The sequence below is a fragment of the Halichoerus grypus genome, chromosome 2 (assembly GCF_964656455.1).
Source record: "Halichoerus grypus chromosome 2, mHalGry1.hap1.1, whole genome shotgun sequence".
NCBI lineage: Eukaryota > Metazoa > Chordata > Mammalia > Carnivora > Phocidae > Halichoerus > Halichoerus grypus.
This window is the reverse complement of record NC_135713.1, coordinates 192,172,039-192,192,453: the sequence shown is the minus strand read 5'-3', so window position 1 is coordinate 192,192,453 and position 20,415 is coordinate 192,172,039. Positions and strand designations below refer to the sequence as shown.

The following is a 20,415-nucleotide window of genomic DNA, read 5'->3' as shown; positions in this document are numbered from 1 at the left end:
AAAAGCTGGCAGTAAAATGACAAGGGGCCGGATCAGAGTGGCTGTGATAGGAGTAGAAAGAAAATCCTGAGAGCACCACAAAGGAAGAAGTGGCAAGACTGAGTAACTGATGAGAGTAGCGGGTAGGGTGTGTTTCCAAAACAGGAAAGAGAAAAATGAAACCTGACTCTTGAAGTTTCTGTCCTGTATGAGCAGTACAATGGCGGAAGAACAGGTGGAAACACAGCAGTTGGGAAGGAGAGCCAGTTTGAGGGAGATAAGTTCAGTTTTAGGCATCTTTTCTCAGGGAACATAAAGCAACCAAAAGGCTTCTGGTTCCTGGAAATGGCCACTAGGCAGATGGGCAGATGGGTACCTGTTTTGCCTTGTTTCTGACTCCCCTAGAAAAAATGTGTATATAAACTGAATAGGTAAGTTGTTGCTGAGGAAAGCTAAAGGTAAAAATACATAGAGTTAGTGGATGAAACGGAGTCTCAGGCATTTCGCGGCTTCTTTTAAACACATGCAATTCGTGGATACATTCTCACTGGGGGTTTTTTTGTTTGTTTTGTTTGTTTGTTTTTAAATGGCACAAGTATATAGGATAAAATGTAAAAATCCCACCCCACCCTCCCTACCACCTGTAAGATAACTCCTGTTACCATTTCGGTGTGTGTCCTTCCTTCCCATCGCTTTCCTTTGCAATTTTTCCCCTAATGAGGTAATACTTTCTATTCCTTGCTCAGTGATTTGTTGCTTTTCCTTGTGCAGTACGTCTAAGAAATCTCTCCATATTAGTTCCTCTAATTTCTAACTTCCTTTATCCGAACAGCTGAAGAGGTTTCAACAGAGGGCACTGAGCCAAAGCTTTGGTGTTGCCTGGCTTAGGATTTCTTTACCTTTGTTTGCTGATAAGTGATACATTTTGGCCATGTTTCTGTTGAATTATTATTTTCTCACTGATTTACGAAGGAGCCATTTTGGACACATAAGTGATTTTGGAGAAAACACTCATAGTCAAAGTAATTAACTGGCAATATCTGTCCAAGATAGGAAGTTCAGGTTCTAGGGAGATGCCTTGTTTGCGCACAGCAGTCCCACATCATCTCTTCATTAATTGTGCAAACTGGGATGCTGATAGCTGTGGAAATTAGAACGCTGGTATTTTCTGCATTGGAATATTCCCCACAAGGTTGCCAATGCTTCTTTTACTTATTCTGTTCATTCTTTTCCTACCTATTCAAGGATCTGAACTGTGTTTCTTCACAGAAATTTCAAAGGAAATTCTATTTCTTACATTGATGAAAATACATGGAAGCCATACCATTGGACTGAGAAACTGTGAGTATATTCTCTCCAAATACAAATACAAAAAACTGAACTGCATTCTAAGATCCTTCTTGGTGCAGAATTTTGAAGTCAGTAGCTCTGAGGAAAGGTATTTCCCCCTCCATATCCCAATTCAACCTCTATTGATTGCAGTTCAGTGTTTATTTTAAAAATTAAATTTGGCAGGCTCTCTTTAAAATTAGAGTCAATCTGAACTTATATTCTATTATACAAGGAATACATGATTATATTCTCAATATATAAAAATGAAAGAATATAGTGATATAGTGAACATCCTCCTTGTGTTCTGATCCCCCACCGCTGAGATAGACACTACTCTGGATTTCATATATATCCTTCCAGACCTTTATCCATCCATTTGTCTACACACATATTTATAGACAACAAAACAGGTTTGTTGTGTGATTTTCTTTCTTTTTTTTTTTTCTTTTACATAAATGGTAACATCCTACAACTCCATTCTCTTGCTTCATGGTAGGTATTAGATTTCTTTTCTTCTAGTACATAGGGGGTTACCCCATTCACATAAACTCCTGTGTAATATTCCGTAGTATGAATGTATTATAATTTAATAATTCCCCTATTGATGGATGTTTAGACTGTGTCCGGTTTTCTTGTCACATGCATTGCTGCACTGAACCACCTCCTCCATGCATCTTTGTGTACACGGGCAGGGATTTCTGTAGAATAGAGATCTAGAAATGGAATTGTTGGGATGAAGACTATGTAGATGTACAATTTTAATTGCCCTCAAAAAAGTTGTGCCGACTTACACCCCAACCCATAGACCATGACAGCATTCACCTCCTCACACCCCTCCACCACTGGATATTCTCCATTTCTTGGCTGATCTGATGGGTGAATAAAAGGGGTCTCATCTGAATTTGAAGTTTTCTGATTACTTGTAAATTTAAATGTCTCTCTTTGTTTACTGAACATTTGTATTTCTTATCTGAATTTTCTGTCCTTGCCAACTTTTTGTTATCTTTTTTTTAATTGATTTGTGGAAAAAGTCAACGTAGATACAAATGATTTTGGAAAAAATATTACACTCAAAGCAACTAACTGGCATTTTTCATGACAGCTTGTGTATCGTATCATTAGTTCAACTTGAGTAGATAAGTCATAAATGACTTCTGAGTTAGTAATAAAAGACATAGTAGTCATAGTAATCTAAAAATAGGGGTTATGATCCCACTAAAGGAGATTCCCCCACCCTTAGTTTGTTTTCTTATTGGAGAAATGCTAGAACCAAGCAAAATTTTTTTATTTTATGAATTTCTTAAATACTATTTATAGTTTGTATTTCCCCATGATAGTGTCTGACTTGGAGATTTTGTTTCCCACACTTGTAAGAAAACTGAAAGTCATTTGGCACGTTACTTTTCTTTAGGGAGTGGAGGGGGATGGGTAGGCTGAGGGACAGGAGTAGCAGAAAAACTTTGAATTGTGTACTATATACCTTTGGAATTTTGAGCCATGTGAATACATATATATAAAACATATTTTTAGAAAATAAATAGAAATTTAAAAATTAATTTTTAAAAAGCATGTGTTTGGGAGTTTATATACTAGAACATGAATCTAGTAAGATTTGCAGATTTCTAATTCAGCTTGAGGCAGAGGTTCCTAACTATGGATCACTGGTCCCCTGGGGCAGGATTTTTTTTTTTTTTTTTTTAAAGATTTTATTTATTTGACAGAGAGACACAGCGAGAGAGGGAACACAAGCAGGGGGAGCGGGAGAGGGAGAAGCAGGCTTCCCGCTGAGCAGGGAGCCTGATGTGGGACTCGATCCCAGGACCCTGGGATCATGACCTGAGCCGAAGGCAGACACTTAATGACTGAGCCACCCAGGCACCCCTGGGGCAGGATTTTTAACCTTTTTTTCTATATATCTATTTGATGATCTGCAGAAGACTGTGTTCTTGGGATAATGTTTATAAATGTATAATAATTTAAAATATATAGTAAAAGGAAATTATATTAAAATACAGTTTTCAAAATATTTTTTAAAAAAGATTAGTGATATAGTAATAAACCTGCTTCTGTTCACACATTAAATAACAAGATATAGTGGTAGGTATAATAACAATTCAAGGTAGTGATGAGAATAAATGATACTTTGAGATATCTACAACAAATATGTGACATATCATTTTATTATCCACCCAAGTTTGGCCCTCCTCCGAATTCAATCCATTCTCCTCACAGACCTGTGCCCAAAAGGGATGATTCATAAATTGAAATCACGTGCACACCTTTGCACATATTCAAGAAAGTGCAGTTTTCTAGGGAAAAGGTCCATAGCTTTTATGAAATTCTCAAAAGGTTCTTGTCTCAAAGGATTGAGATTGAGTCACAAATTAAGGGGTGGGGGTGGAGAAAGACATTTATTATTATTTATTTATTATGATTATAAATTATTATAATTTACCATTATTATTATAAAGACATTATTATTGTTGTTTATTAAGTTGTATTTATCCTCACCAGTGATAATAAATGGATAATTTGTTTTAAATAAAGGCAGTATGTTTGCATATTGATACCTGTCACTTTTTGAATTCATTCAACAAATATTTATAGAGCATCTACTATATACCAGGAACTGTTTTTACATGCCGGGGATAGAGGCTCAAGAATAAAATTGACCAAATATCCCAGTTCTCGAGGGGTTTACAAATATATAATATAAAAACAAATATGTAAATATAATAAACAGATATAATTTCAAGTACTGATAAGAAATCGTTAGCCAGAGCTCTGTTTAGAGTTCAAGAAGAGGCAAAACTAACTTATGTTGTTTACAGCTGCCATATGATAGGTAAAACTACATTTAAAAAGAGAGGAAATTAGGGGTGCCTGGGTGGCTCAGTTGGTTAAGCATCCAACTCTTGACGTGGGCTCAGGGTCCTGGGACAGGGCTCTTTGTAATTGAACTCAAACAAATGCGCAATCAGAGAAACCGGGGGAAACAGAATGCCCAGCCATTTGTGGAGAATATGGCCAAAGAAAGCAGGCTCAGTAGACCGTCCCCAAGGGAGCTGGAGCAGCTTCACATGGCGCAGAGGCCCAGTACGGAGCCTTCATTCATAAAGGAGACAATTCTTTCCTGAGAGGGTACATCTTGGGCAGGCCTTCTGCCTCCACTGTTCCAAAACATAGAGCATATGTTATGTGAGCTGCAATATATGGGAGCAGGGACCAAGCAAAGGAATTGGTGGGTGGGTAGAGAGGGCATGTCCAGATGAGGACCTGCTAACAGTGGGTGTTGTCATGGGCATCTGTGATGGCAGCAAGAACACAAGCATGCTGAAGAGTGGAAGGAGGAAGCATCTGAAGCAGGACAGGGTGGGGTATACGAATGCCAGGAGTCACATTAGATCTGCACACAGTTTAGCTGAGTGTCTTCCAGCCTTGACTCTTTTTGAGTACTGCACAATCGAGCCTTGGGGAACCCATGGAATAATCCCAAATACAGTTATTCACACTATGGAAGGTTCTGAGTAAATAGCTGCTTTTTCAAAAAATACCCTTTTCTCCTTTTGTTGTTGCCAATCATAGATTCGAGTTTGAGTTTGTCTCCTCTCTAAATGGTACTCAAATATTTGTTGATTCTTAATTTATTTGGGATGTATGACTGTGGACTGACAGAAAGCTGTACTATCAGTCTTTCATTATCAAAACTAGTCTCTTTTTTGTTGACAGATGAAGAAGTATCTATATGGAATGCAGAAGGATTGTTCATGAAGGTATTGAAATCCCGGAAGAAGAGCACCAGTACTGAGCTGATAATTGAGCCAGAGAAGCCATCCTCAGACAAAAATCGCTTCAGTTTAGCCTTTATGAATGAGCAGCTAGACTTTAATGATGAAAGTGATGTTATTAGTGCGCTGAATTACATATTGCCTTATTTCTCAGAGGGAAATCTAGAAGATGTAGAATCAACGTTATTACCTTCATTAAACTTCTGTTTTCAAATGTGCAAGACGGAGACAAGCCCATGGGTCCCTTGACAAACAACACAGGGAACCCTTTTCTTAAACCTGGACCCATAAACAATTCAACTTACAAAAATAAACTGAGGAAACTCCATTTTCTAGAAAATTTGTTAGATGCAGAAATTCAAGAAAAAATTGATGAGGTGGAAAAGAAAGAAAAAAACTGCCATGCTTATACATTCCGGCCTTTTCGGTCCCAAATTCAGACGCCAAATCTTTCCAAAGAAATTGGAAACTGCCCAAGCACAGGAAAAGAGCCTCACCAAGGCTGAGAGTGTAGGGAAAAAGTTTCTGAGAGTAAAGAAGGTTATCAAGGGCCCAAAGGGCCTACGGAAAAGGTACCTCAAAAAAATGCGCCATCAGAGAAACCGGGGAAACAGAATGCCCAGCCATTTGTGGAGAATATGGCCAAAGAAAGCAGGCTCAGTAGACCGTCCCCAAGGGAGCTGGAGCAGCTTCACATGGCGCAGAGGCCCAGTACGGAGCCTTCATTCATAAAGGAGACAATTCTTTCCTGAGAGGGTACATCTTGGGCAGGCCTTCTGCCTCCACTGCTCCAAAATCCCTACCTGAGGTGAAAAACAAACCAAAAGACTTAACCGACACCATTTTTGTTTTAGAGGATGCAAATGCTAGAGTTAGGAATATGAAGGCTTCTAAACCAGTCTCACATTCCAGAAAAAAGTACCTCTTTCATAAAACTCGCTCGCGTGTGGTCCACAGAGCACCCAAGGCCAAGCTGAGTCGAAAATTCAGAAAGGAAAGTCCTATCAGTAATAGGCTGATGCTTGCAAAGAGGCCTCCGTTCTCCGCCATCAGGAGCCTCATAAATTCCCCTTCACGGGAGGCTTTTTCATCTTCAGGAGAACTGAGTTCTCAGGAAAATCCTTTTCCAGAATTATTTATTCTTTCAGACCTTTTAAGGAAAACACTACTGGAGAAAACACTACTGCACAGAATGTTTTTGAGAAACCTATTTCTACAAGAAACATGACTGTGCCAGAACAAACCCTCCCTGCATTCAGGAACCATAAAAATCTTTCAAAGGACTATTCTGTGGTCACTACAGACAACTTTATGCCAACTGTTAAATGAATCAATGAAACACGAAGGATAAACCACAGCGTGGGCACTGAATTGCCCCCGAAGCCCACAGGCTTCACTGTGTCGAAGCTCTCAGCCCCAGGTGACCTATTTGAAATCCAGCTAAACCAGCAGCTACGGTCCCTCATCCCGAACAACGACGTGAGAAGGCTCATTTCTCACGTTATCCGGACTTTGAAAATGGACTGCTCTGAGACCCACGTGCAACTGGCCTGTGCCAAGCTCATCTCCAGAACAGGCCTCCTGATGAAGCTTCTCAGTGAGCAGCAAGAAGTAAAGGTGTCCAAGGCAGAGTGGGATACGGACCAATGGAAGACTGAGAACTACATCAATGAGAGCACAGAAGTCCAGAGTGAACAGAAAGGGCAGGAGTCCAGCGAGGTGAGGAAAACTCCTAAAACATGGGATCTGGACTTTGAGTCAGTTTAGGACGTGCCATGAAAGCACCCAAGCACATAGGCCAGGGGGCTCCTAGTCTGGGTCTTGTCTTGGCCAGGTAACGTTGGCTAAGACAGTGATCTGCCACTTTGCTCATTTAGAGAACAGTGCCACTATCCCCAGGGTAGATGAGAACTAATTCACGTGTGTGTGCCTCCTGGGAAGCTCTTACATTTCTCATTTTAGAGACAAAGAAACTGACACACACACACACAGACACAGGAGAGATTGGGGGAAGAAGACCTGTCTCACCCTCCTGGGTCCTGGGAGAGCCGCCTGGCACAAGGGTCTCCCTGCCCTGACCACCCCTGAGAGCCCGGATAGAACTGGAGACAACAGGTTTCTGGCCAGATATTTTGTCCTCTGCTTTTGACCAGTGGATTTCTTTAGAGAAGTGCTTGGTTATGTCCTTTGCCCAGCGTTCTCCCGAGACCAGCCCCTGAGCTTTGATATGCCCTGGGCATGGAGTCTGTGCTCTTGACTCAATGTCGCTCAGGGCGGGCTGCCTGCTGTACAGAAAGCAGGGGTGGGAGGAGGAATGGTGGGGACCAGAGAGCCCCACATCGGGCTCCATCCCAGGACCCCAGGATCATGACCCGAGCCGAAGGCAGCCGCTTAACCGACTGAGCCACCCAGGTGCCCCTGTACCTCACTAAATTCTTACACCAGCCCTTGGGTTCCACTGGACTGTCCTCTTGAGATGAAGAAACTCAGAGTTGTTAATTGGCTTACTCAAGATCACACAGCTAGTTAAGTATCAGAACCGGAATTTGAGCCCAGATCTGTCTTGTTCCAAAGCTATGCTCTTAACTCTTCCTACCCTCCCCCTTCCATCATCCCTGAGCTGGTTTCTGTAGCTACCTGGGGGAAGAGGAAGATGTTGTCTTTGACCTGGGGCCGGGAAGGCAGAGAGAGAACATGGGCTTGTGGAAATAAACAAAGACCACCCAAATGAGAAGACGCAAAGGCTGTTTTCCGAGCCCCCTACCCCAAGGGAGTCAGCTACCAATCACTTGAGTTCGGCAGAGAATTGAAGGCCGGCAGAAGACTAGGAAAGCTTTATAGTGGGACAAAGGGAAGGCTTCAGGTTCTGATCAGAGGCTCTCTCGGCGTGGGGAAGCTGTAGGTGTGCTAACTAGAAGGGGGGTACCCTATGTGATTGGTTAGGGGAGCATATTGGACTTTTCCCAGTTTGTCCTACATTGGACACGGGGCCAAAATTAGGGAGGCTGTCAGCTAGTGGTCCAGTCTTGGCTGTGTTTGGGCCGAGGGCTACAAGGGTTGCCTCGTGGCTGCCCCGAGAGGGGTTCGCCTCCTTAGCTGATGCTGCAGGGAGCGGGTCAGATGGTGCAGCCATTGTCTGTGGCTATATTGAGTCTCTCAGACTGCTCGCCAGAGTTCTGGAAGAGGGGCCTTCCTGGCTCGGACCTGGACCGAGGCTTCTTATCTCGTGCTCCTTCCTTCTGCTTCTCCCTTCTGCCCTTTCTGGAGCCACCGGTCCCGGTACGTCTGGTTGCTATTTGATGTGCATTAACTCTTAATTCTTTTTTTTTTGTTTGACAGAGAGAGACACAGCGAGAGAGGGAACACAAGCAGGGGGAGTGGGGGAGGGAGAAGCAGACTCCCTGCTGAGCAGGGAGCCCGATGCAGGGCTCGATCCCAGGACCCCGAGATCATGACCTGAGCCAAAGGCAGCCGTTTAACTGACTGTGCCACCCAGGTGCCCCATCTCTTAATTCTTATAACAGCCCCGAAAGGTAAGCATCTTAGTTATTACTGCTGCATCAGAGCTTATCCCCAAATGTAGCAAACATCTATGACTTCACACAGCTTTCGGGGGGGCCAGGAAACCGGACGCAGCTTAGCTGGGAACTTCCAGCTCAGAGTGTCTCATGAGGTTGCAGCCAGGGTGGTGGCCGGCGCCACGGTCGCCTGAGAGCTTGCCTGGGGGTAGAGGATTGGCTCCCGAGAAGGCTCCTGACACGGCTCTTGTCTCAAGGCCTCAGTTCCCGTCCATGTAGACCTTTCCACGGGGCTGACATGCAGTTGGCTTGCCTCGGAGCCACTCTTGAAGAATGCGCCGGGATGGTGAGCAACTGGTAGGAGGGAGAGGGGCAGAAGAGTGAGGCTGCAGTGTAAAATGTGTTGGTTCTCTTTGTTATTTAAGTTTCACAGCCACCTTAGGGAGAGAAACCATTAGCCCCATTTGACGGATGAGAAAATGGAGGCTCAGGAAGGAGAGAGATTTTGCCGGAGGGCACAGAGCTGGTTGGTGACTGACACAACCAGAATGTAAGCCCTTTGCTACCTTAAAACCTGACCCCGGCTTTTTGCAGCACTTGGTGTGTGGACGGGTCTGGGGGGGCTTCATTGTTAGGGAAAGACCCCCCCCAGCCCCCAGAGCTTGGGGGAGGCCTCGGGAGCCTAAGAAGTTGTCTGTCAACTGAGCTGCCTTCTCTGCTCCAGAGACAAGGAAGCCAGGGCCTCTGGGCCCAGCTGCCACCCACACAGGACTATTTTTACCCTCCACCTCAGTGACAAGTCTGCATCTTCCAGCTCTGGAAAGGCCGTCTGGGCAGTCTGGCTGTCCCAGGAAGAGCCTCTACCCTGAGGCCACCGTTTATGCCCTGCTGTCCCCTGCAGCTGTTTCTAGATGAACCTTTAGCTTTCTGGCACGTCATGGCTGCCCAGGGTCAGTCAGGTGCCTCCCTCGCCTGGATTCAAGGGTTAATAAAACCTCCTTAATTAGTATCACTTACTAGTTGGACCTTTCTGAACTAAAACGTTTAAATCTGCAGATATTTTAAATTCTTCACATTTCAAACAATGTTTAAAAGTGTCCTGTGCATGAGCCATTTTTTTTAAGGATTTTGTTTATTTGAGAGAGACAGTATGGGGGGGGGGAGGGGAGGAGAGGGAGAAGCAGACTCCCCACTGAGCAGGGAGCCTGACGTGGGGCTTGATCCCAGGGCCCCCGAGATCATGAACTGAGCCGAAGGCAGACAGACGCTTAAACTACTGAGCCACCCAGGTGCCCCCTGCATGAGCCATTTTAATGATGAGATAAGAATGATTGTATTTTGCATCTTCAAACTACACACACACACACACACACACACACACACAGATGAAAAATGTAAATGGATGGCCATTGTATAACATACTTCAGGGGGAAGTCTAAGAACCTTTGGACGTAATTTATTTCCTGAAGTGGTCTCAAACAACCCCCTAGGATCCTGTTTACACTATTCATTTGTTTGGCAAACTCTCCCTGGAGCGGGCAAAGGTTGCCTTCCGCCAGGTTCCTATCCGAATGATCTCGTTTCACACTGGCAGAGGGGAAGTTAATAATGATTTACTGCATCTCTCACAGAATTAAAATAAACACGGTTGCCCGGTTCAGCCTTTGTCCCGCACACCAAGTGGAGAGCAGTGGAGGGCCCCCAGGCAGCTCAGGCCGTGGGAGCTTGACCCACAGCAGCAGGAGAGACTCCGCAGAGGTGTCTGCGCAGGAGTCGAAAGGGGCAGTTCCTGTGTACGCACCTCGAAACAGGTAACCGCGACAGGTATCACAGGGATCATGGAGCTTCATGGCCCGCCTCCCGCCACCTCACCTCCCACCACCTGTCTGATTTGTGTTTTAGAGAAAACCTGGATTTTGGAGATCTAGGATCTGTTTCTGCCTCTGCCCCTAATTGGCTACTGTGACCGTGAGCAAGTCGCCATCCTCCCTAGGCCTTGACTGGCTCATCTGTAAATCAAGGGACCTGGATCAGATATTCTTCAATAAATCTACATTTACAAAAACAGGTGGTGGACCAGATGGGCCATAGTCTACCTTTGCTTTACATTTCCTGTGGGGTTCAGAGAGCCTGGGGCCCAAGATCTGTGCCTGGTCTGCACCTAAAGCCCTGTCTGGGCCTCCATGATCCCATCCATAAAATAAGGAGCACATTAATACCTGGATTCTGCAAACCGCTCAGCAGAGGTGACACTGAGCTAAAGAGGTCTGATCAATACAGGACTTCTCGGGGCCTTTAATACGTTGGTGTGCATTGTGAATTTCCTAGGGGCGGATGCAGGATGCAGGGTTTAACCAACACAAAGTAATATTTTTTGCACTATGTACCACTCAGCACGGCTTGGGAAATGCCCTGTGAGCTCCCTGAAGTCTCATTTCCTTCCCTGGAAAACAGGGGTGACCATAGCACCTGCCCCCTGAACTGTCGGGAAGGCTGAATGGGGTAATGCCTGGAAACGGGCCTGGCACAGAGTAGATGTTCAATAAATGCTGGCAGCTATTATTTATAATAAGATTCTCCCTTTCCAGCGCTGACATTCTGGGTTTCCAACTGCAGCATGTAATTAAACTCCAAAGCATCTGGCTTCCCGAGTTGAAAGAACAAGCCCGGAGGAAGGAAAAAAGAAGAGAAAGATCCTTCTGGATCGTCCATTTGGGCACCAGCCTCACTGCCAGTTGTCACAACAGGGGAACATAGCGAGATGCCAACCCCTAACGACAAGGCTTGGGGGAGTCTGGGGTTCTCTGCTGAGCTCAGATGCTGTGGAGCATATTTCAGAGGCAGACTGGGGAGAGGTGGGATCAGTGCCCCTTTAGACTCAAACACGAGGACCCAACAGCATCCCCCGCATGGATCAGCTTCCCTTTCCCACTGTCCTGGGCACAGTGATCCCGACCACTTTCCAGTATGTGTCACATGCTGGGGGAGTAGTGAAAGGGAGAGCTGAGTCAGAAAAGGTAAATTCAGGCAAGGAAAGGCAATCCGCAGAGAAAGAGCATCTGCTATGACTCAGAAGCCCGCAGGAGCGCAGGGCTGTGGTGGCGGGGACCCAGGGGTGGGGTGGTAGTATAGAGGGCCGTCGGGAGAGAAGGCTAAAGAGGGGGCGGGCACCTGGACCCCAGAGACTTTATTAAAGTCAGCCATACACGTCAATTACACTCCCCTGTATTACACACACACACACTCACTCTCACTGTTTTCTGTAGTTTTCAAAATTTGACCGTGAACATGTATACCTTTGATATGAAGCATGTTCACGTACACGAAGGAAAATAATGCTTTTGAAAAAGAAAAGAAAATGATCACCCTTACAACCATGTGGAGGCCAGTTTGGAGGCCTGCAACTGACCAGGTAAATGGTAATGATGAGCCACTCCACTCACAGACATCTCCCCAAAAGGATGGAAAACGGATGCAAATACATGTATGCGCATGCTAATAGCAGCACCGTCTACAATGGCCACAAGGAGGAAACAGCCCAAAGATCCACCAACAGTTGGATGCGCAAGCAGAATGTGGTCTCTCCATACAGTCGGGTCTTACTCATACAGAGGAATGAGGTACTGGTGCCCGCTACGACATGGATGAACTTCGAAAATGTTACGCTAAGTGCAAGAAGCCAGACACAAAAAGTCACACCTTGTACGATTCTGTTTACATGAAATACCCGGAATAGGTAAGCCCACCGAGACAGAATGTGAGACTGATGGTTGCCAGGGGCTCGCAGAAGGAAAACAGGGAGCAGCTGCTTCACGGGTATGAGAGAAAGTCCCAGCAGGTCGGACCCTGAGCTCTCCCCACAGTTTGGTAATATAAGCCATTAAATCCTTAGCTATGAGTTAAGCTCCCTCGAGCTGACTTTTGGTCGCTTGCACCAGGAATTTATCTTATTGCAGTGGTTTTCAAATTGTGTCCGTTGTGGAACACCAGGGTTCCATAGAGATGTTATGTTGGTTCTGCAAAACTTTGAACGCCACAGGTGCTGAGGCTGATTAGAAAAAAAGAATTTGTAACCATCATCTACAACCCCCACTTGACTTCCTAAACGTGCAACGTACATTTGCATTTGTAAAATATGTTTGGCTAACAAAATGCTTCTCTGACCTGTTATATGTATGAGTTCTAGTTAAAATTTCGTTTGAAAAAGGGTCCAACTTCTGAAAATAAACAGTATAAAATCACTGTCCCAAGAAAATGATCATTTCATACTGGAAGGGTTAGCTTCAAGGAGACTCACTGCAGCTCTGTTTGTACCAGGGCTCAGCCATCTATGGCCCATGTGCTACATTTGGCCGGCCCCTGTTTTTGTAATAAAGTTTTATTTAAACAAACAAACAAACAAAAAATAAATTCTTTTATGCATCCTGGCTGCTTCTGCACTACAATGGAAGGATTAAATCATTGCAACAGAGACCTCAGGTGCCACAAAAACTAGAACATGCATTATCTGGCCCTTAACAGGAAACGCTTGCGACCTCCTGGTTCTTAATGATGAAAAATTGGAAGCAACCTAAAGGTCCAAGAAAAGGGGATTGATCAAATTACTAGAGTGCATCCCTTCAGCAAAGAGAATGCCAGGCCCCTGTTGAAAAATGATGCTGTGGCACAGTGACTCTCAAACTTGGCCGCACACTGGAACCCCCGGGGAGTCTACAAGTCCCCTCCCTAGTCCAGCCGCATCCCTGATGTCTGGGCAGAGTGCAGACATCAGTATTTGTTAAGCTTTTCCAGGGGGTTCTAACGCGGAGCCACTGTTGTAGAGGAATATTCACTGACATGGAAATATGACCACTCTGTATCGTTGAGGGAAGAAAAGCACATAATCTAACAGTCTACCCTATGACCCCTTTTTGGTCATTTTTATTGGTCATTTCTCCACGCGCTCACATCCCAGCCTCGCCTAGAGGAACAAGAGATGCCGAAACATCGACAGTGCTCGTCTCAGGACGATGTGGCTATGCGACATTTTAATTTTTTTTCTTTTTGGTTATCTGTATTTTCTATGTGTTTTACAATGAACATTGTATCTTGTACCAAGTATGAAAAAAGATAATCAGCTTAAAAAGTATACGTCTTGGTTTTTTTTTTAATTTTTTTTAAATTTTATTATGTTATGTTAGTCACCATACAATACGAAAACAATGGATCGTGGATCACCACATCAAAAACCAATCATGTATTGTATGGTGACTAATTTTTTTTTTAAAGATCTTATTTATTTATTTGACAGAGAGACACAGCGAGAGAGGGAACACAAGCAGGGGGAGTGGGAGAGGGAGAAGCTGGCTTCCTGCAGAGCAGGGAGCCTGATGCGGGGCTCGATCCCAGGACCCTGGAATCATGACCTGAGCCGAAGGCAGACGCTTAATGACTGAGCCCCCCAGGCGCCCCTACTTCTTGTTTTGAAAAAAAAAAAACAACTAACACTACGGAGATGAGCACTTCATCAAGTGAGGCGTTCCTGGGTCATGTGTGTATACAGTACGCCCTGGCGGGGGGTGGGGGGGGCGCTGCCACTGCAGGTCCCAGGGTTGTGGCGACCCCAGGGCTCTGTGAGTCAGGCAGCCGGAGTTAAGCCCCCTTGAGTGTGAAATGGGATGAGGGTGTGCCCACCTCACAGGATCAAAGGCATGGAGGTGCAATTTCTGGCACAAGGTAGGTGCTCAACCAAGTCTGCTTCTTTCTCCATAAGCGGCTCCCAGAGTCAGAGCCTGCAGCTGGTCAGCTTCCTCATGCCTGCTGAAGGAAAAGGATTGGCTTTGCCCAAACTGGGCCCATCCAGGTGCATCCACAGCTGCTGGTCCCTGGTGCTGTTGGCAGCCGCCACTTAACCAGCTCTGGCTTGGAATCGCTGCCGCCCCTGGAATTTTCCCGTGCTCCCCAGAAAGACCCTGGCTTCTCATTAACACTACCTCTTGACCCTCTTCTCCATATAACCTGCGTCCCCTCTCCCCAGATTGGGTCCCTTCTGCATAAAGAAGGGCTTTCAGTCTTCCTGGGGTTGCTCACTTTTAATAAAAATGACAGTAGTGTCTACCATTTATTGACCCTGCATGGGCCTGGGCTTACATCCTCTCTCTCTCAGCCGCAGCTCTGCAGGGCGTGTGGTAGTGTTCCCATTCCACAGGTGAAGCTCAGAGAGGTGAAGGAACCCCTGCCAGGTCACACAGCTGGTGAGTGGCAGCCCTGTCTGGCTCCCAAGTTTCTCCCCCGTACCACACTGCCTGCTTAGTTAGCTGTCTCCATCCCGGCTTCTACTTCAAAAGGCAGACATTCTCCCACATGACTCTAATGTGCAGCCAAGTTGGATAACCATTGTGTTTTTTCAAAAGATTTTATTTGTTTGAGGGCGCCTGAGTGGCTCAGTTGGTTAAGCGTCTGCCTTCGGCTCAGGTCATGACCCCCCGGTCCTGGGGTCGAGCCCTGCATCGGGCTCCCTGCTCGGCGGGGAGCCTGCTTCTCCCTCTCCCTCTGCTCCTCCCCGCTGCTCATGCTCTCTCTCTTTCTCTCTCTCTCTCTCCCAAATTTATTTGGGAGAAAGAGGGAGAGAGCACAAGCGAGGGGAGGGGCAAATCTGCTCAGATGTGACTCTAGGTGTACTGCCTACTTGTTCAACACCCTCTTCAATCTGGGCTTCACTCCCTGTGATTGAAATGATGACCTGTCAGACATTCTTTAGTTTGCAAACTATGGTCTGCCTGTTTCTAGCCTGTGAAAAGTTCACATAGCCACTCAGATAGTATAGGTTATGAAACAATTACTTTGTATCAGTTGTAAGAAATGAGGTTTTTGTCTCTCATTGGACATTAAGATCATTTCATAAATTTAGGTTTTGAGATTTAACAGCATAAAGCCCATCACTGAGAGTGATGAAGGAAATGTTCTACAAGTCAATATATAGTTGACAGGAGAGCGTATTCATATTCGATCTCTTTTTTTAATTTAACACAGGACCTTGGGTTACTACCCCTGCTTTCCAAAATTGTTATCCAATTTACTTATGTGTTCTTTTCTACTTTGGCAACTACATATAGTTCCTGGTTGGGTTTGTTGTTGTTGTTGTTTGCCTTTTATAAATACAGGAAAAAGAATAATGGCTTAAATAAAATAAATCAAGGAAAGGCCTAAGGCATTTGAGAGAGTTTTTTTCAGTAGCATGAAGGAAAATGGTTGGCAGCAGGAACTATTTCTCCGACAGAGGGGCTCGGGGCCCTTCTGAAGCTTCCTTCTTATCCAGAACAGCTCCACTATGCCTCGCCATTAGCCTCCCCTGCAGCACTCAACATTTAAAAGTTCATCTTCATTTCTTCTTTCCAGCATGCAGCTTCAGCTGGAGAAAGTAATTTTATTTTCTTATCACCCATTCTTTCATTCGTTCACTCAATCAACAACAGAATGTGCTCGGTTTTAGGAATGAGAAAAGAGTAAGAGATGGTTCCTTCAAGCACTTAAGGAGCTTATAAACTAGTGATAGAGGAAGATGCACGAACAAATCAATAAAGAATTAATAGTGCTGTGACTTCATTTGCATTATTTGAATCTTTATGAATATATTACTATACACACCCTGCTTAAAGTTGAAATAGACATTTAAGACAGGACATGTAATAAATTCACCATAGAGCGTAAGTTAGACTGGAAGTATTTGCATTCTCAAAGAAGCTTATTAATGCAAATGAACCTCTAGTTGTTTAGTTGCTTATAAAATTTTTAGAGGTATGTATATTCCTTGTTCTAACAGGTTAGTAACTTGGGGAGGAGGGTGCTGCAGGTTAAGGTCCTACCTCCACGTCAGGTCCATCTTGTCGGCTCTTCAGGTCATATTCTCAAACGAGCTACAGGATGGGACAACAAAAACAATTTCTTTCCTTTGCTCACCTACATAATTTGCTCCTGGAGGGCTTCCTTAGTGGCTTTCATCATCACTCTCACCACCAGAGGTCAGGGAAATCTTCCAATTCAATCAGGAGCCCTGGAAATGATGCAGAAAAGTACTGTAGCTTAAAAATAATGAATACCATTTATTCAGGGCTTACTATGAGCTCATTGCTTACAATGGTGTTTCCTTTTTAATCTTCACAGCCAGTCTCTGAAATAGGTATTGATCAATCTCAGGTGTATCCAAAATAAGCCTCTGTGGCAGGTTGTGATATTCTTCAGTCTCTCTCTTATGTCTTTCGGTTCGTCTTGGCACCAAACATAAAGCAGTTCAACATCAGGCCCTTGCCCTAAATAGCTCCCAGTGCCAAGAATTGGCAAATTATTACTTTGGTTTCAGTGGATGGTCAAAAGGGATCATCAAGGTAAACTTTATAGATTTTCTTTGGCTAATCAGACTCATTTCAACATTGAAATCCTGGACTTCAGAGAGGAGAGAACTGGGTGTGGGGAGAAGATGTGAGAGGCTTCTAAGTGGAAGGACCTGAGCATCGGCCTGCCACCTAGAATTAATAATACTTTCAATGACTTGGGTAGTGATGTCCATAATTTTCGCCAGTATTTGTAGGGTATAGAGTAAAAAAAACTAGTTGTCTGTATTTAATAATTCGTTTGCAAGTCTTACTTGATTTTGAAGCTATAGGACCTCAACTGTTCGCTGGGTTTACTGGAGTTTAGTTTTTATTTCTAATAACAAAACATCTTGAAGTCTATGTTGAGATCCTAGGAAGGACCTTTAATTTAAAATCCTAACAGCTTCAGGATCTTTCTGACCTCGAAGAAAGAGAAAATGAAGATGCTACGGTACCACTTCAGAAGCAGAGCCTGAAATTCTTCTGTGCTTTAGAGGTGGTGTTGCCATCCTATGAGTGCAGGAGTCCTGGAGTTGGCATGGCCGAGGAGCCTTTGGAGAAGCTGGAAGAAGGTCTGTTTATGGTGGGGGTGGGGCTGGAGTGGAGTGGAGGTAGAATCTCTCTTTATTTCTGAAACTCATCTTTTCAGATATATCATCAAGCCCTCCCCTTGCTAAGCTACTAAAACCCTGGGCAGAGCTTTTCTACCGTACAATACAGGTTTTTATCATACACAATGCCTAAAAGAACTTAGCTTTACAATTCTGAAACTGACTTTCTGCCAAGAAGTTTAGGAAGAGGGAAGTAATGTTTTTCCCATTTTTGGCTAAGAATCTGCCTTGTGCTAAAAAAGAAAAAGAAGAAGAAGAAGAAGAAGAAGAAGAAGAAGAAGAAGAAGAAGAAGAAGAAGAAGAATTTGCCTTGTGCTAAAATAGTGTCTAAAATAGTAGACACTTGCCTTGTTTCTGATATGAAGTATCAGCCATAGTCCAGTGGTCTCTATTCCAGGTTTTAACTTACATTGACCCCTACCTAACGTCTTACTGTTTAATCATAGTATGATTGAACATTTTTGCTTCCACAGTTTTAACTTCCTATGTCATTATTCCTTAGTTCCTATCTCTGAGATCATAAAGTTTTTTTAACCACGTGGTTGATAACTTCATATATATTTTTTCACAGATAGTTATGATAGTGGTGCCTGAGTGGCTTAGTCGGTTAAGCGTCTGCCTTCAGCTCAGGTCATGATCCCAGGGTCCTGGGATGAAGCCCTATGTCGGACTGCTTGCTCAGTGGGGAGTCTGCTTCTCCCTCTCCCTCTGCCCCTCCCCCCTGCTCGTGTTCTCTCTCTCAAATAAATAAATAAAATCTTAAAAAAAACTAGTTACGATAAAAACTGAAGTGTGAGATGAGAAAACTTCTGAGAAAATGCTTTTATTTTCTGCTTTTAGAAATCAAAAGAATGTCTATGGGGCACCAGAGTGGCTCAGTTGGTTAAGGTCTGCCTTCGGCTCAGGTCATGATCCCAGGGTCGTGGGATTGAGCCCCTCCTCAGGCTCCCTGCTCAGCAGGTTGCTTGCTTCTCCCTCACCCTCTCCGGGTTCCCCTGCTTGTGCACTCTCTCTCTCAGATAAATAAATAAAATATTTTTTAAAAATCAAAAGAATGTCTAATTACTAGGTGCTATCCCAGTTATATACAGCAAGTTTTAGAACAAGAAAAATTTTGATACGCTACTTGTTAACTTTATTTCAGAAAGTGGTAAAATAGCTGTGGAATATAGACCCTGTGAAGAGATTACAGATGCCAGAACCGAAGAGGAGCTACAGGATTTAATTCAAGTATGTGGAGATTAGAGCTCGAGGAGTCCACAGCCAGTGTAGCCATAATTTAAAGCAACCGGCAGGATTTGGAAGACTTGGGCACGTACAGGTAGCTCTGTCATCCTTTGGGAAATGGAAAACTCTGAAACTGCTTCTGAGTGCAGAGAATTTCTGGGGCTTTTCCTGAAGTCCTGGCCCTTGGCTCTGACCCCTTATTTAAAATTTGGAGAGCAAATTGCATCAGAATACTCCTACTGTTGTGGCCATAGGAGAGGACACAGCCTTTTAGAGCTCCCCTCAAACAGAATCTCAAGGATTTGGGAACAGAGTAACTCTGGCCTTAAGTGAGATTATGCTACCGTGCTTGAAAACCATTATGCCTTTCAAATAAGGTGTATTACCCAGATGTCAGCATCTCATACATATCTTGTATGAAATATTTTGCCGAAGAACTTTTCTGTAAATCACTTATATCAATGCCCTGAATTAGGGATTAAGTTGCCGAAGTAATTTCTAAAAAAAGATATTAAAATACTGCATATAGAATGTTTAAAAAAAAAAAGGAGAAAAGGATGTGTTTCATGTCATTGAAAACTTAATTTGGGGCTAGATTTCTGATTATTTAACTCACTCCAAAGCTGCAAAGTTTGTTTGTTTTGAAGGGAAGAGTGGAGAAAGGAAAGATGGTTACTTTCTGAAAAAAATATTTGAAGTTTTTTTTTGTGCAAAATAATTATTTTAATTCAATTTAAATCAAGCCAGTCAAGGAAACTTCAGACTTATCCAAGTTTACACTTTAAGAAGTCTAGCTTCCTGTGAAATGTGAAAGAGATTCCGTATTGATGCTAAAGATTTCAGAAACCTGATTGTAACAACAGATCCATTCCCAAATAAGGCCAGTCTTGGAATCCGTTCCATTTAAAAACCATTGCTATGTGCTACACGCTGGGAATAAGATAAAACCCTTCTCTCTTACGGTTTGCGTGCTAGAGCTTGTGCCAGACCATAAACAAGGACTCAAATAAAACAGATTGTAAAAAGGGCTGTGAAGGATGTAAACTGGGTGCTAGTTACAGTATTTCAAGAAAATTGTTTAACATGCTAACTTGAACATCCTAAGTGCCTTCTCCATGTGCACACACAGGGTCAGACCTCTCAAAAGTGGTGGTGTTACTTTTTCTAGACTGACGGCTGTGTTGAATCAAGGTGGGATGGGGGAAGTTTTCCCATGCCAGTGTAACTAAAGGGCTATTCTCTTGGTTTCAGACCCTCATTCCCAGAATGAAATGCTTACCTGCCCCCTCAACCTCCACCCCAAAACCCCTCCTACAGAAATTTTGGAGCCATCACTGATTCAGTGGTAGGTAGCCTCCTAACAGAGTGGCGACTTAATACTCAGACATGCGTATTGAGAATTTAGAGGAAATGGCAACATTTTAGAATAACTAACTGTAAAATGTGTTCCCTTCCCCACTGCCCTGACGGGTGCTTATTCTGCAGGTCAGCTACTTTTCTTGGAAGCAGGATGGCCGAGGGGAGGAAGAATGGCTCTCGGATTTAAGCTTTGAAGAGGCCGAGTTCAAACCGCCAGAATTGGACTAGCATTTTTTAATTTCCCGGGATG

General features: G+C 44.0%; 1 protein-coding gene and 1 pseudogene across 2 annotated transcripts; both read left to right on the top strand.

Annotated features, from left to right (window-relative positions):
* Positions 1–900: 900 nt before the first annotated feature.
* On the top strand, positions 901–7,115 carry LOC144380871 (leucine-rich repeat-containing protein 37A3 pseudogene; annotated as a pseudogene). Its single transcript, XR_013445140.1, has 2 exons — positions 901–1,320; positions 5,041–7,115. The product of XR_013445140.1 is annotated as a leucine-rich repeat-containing protein 37A3 pseudogene (transcript).
* A 4,963-nt stretch (positions 7,116–12,078) lies between these two features.
* LOC144380928 (RAD52 motif-containing protein 1-like) lies at positions 12,079–20,393 on the top strand. The gene is made up of 5 exons (XM_078066387.1): positions 12,079–12,319; positions 16,838–16,980; positions 17,372–17,540; positions 18,724–18,809; positions 20,292–20,393. The coding sequence occupies exons 1-5, from the start codon at positions 12,079–12,081 to the stop codon at positions 20,391–20,393; spliced, it is 741 nt and encodes a 246-aa protein (XP_077922513.1).
* The last annotated feature ends 22 nt before the right edge of the window (positions 20,394–20,415 follow it).

Coding starts and splice junctions, on each gene's coding strand:
- LOC144380928 (XM_078066387.1), top strand. CDS start 12,079: ATGGAAAACGGATGCAAATACATGTATGCGCATGCTAATAGCAGCACC. Junction 12,320..16,837: donor GACACAAAAAGTCACACCTT/GTACGATTCTGT, acceptor GATATTCTTCAG/TCTCTCTCTTATGTCTTTCG. Junction 16,981..17,371: donor GGTCAAAAGGGATCATCAAG/GTAAACTTTATA, acceptor AAATCCTAACAG/CTTCAGGATCTTTCTGACCT.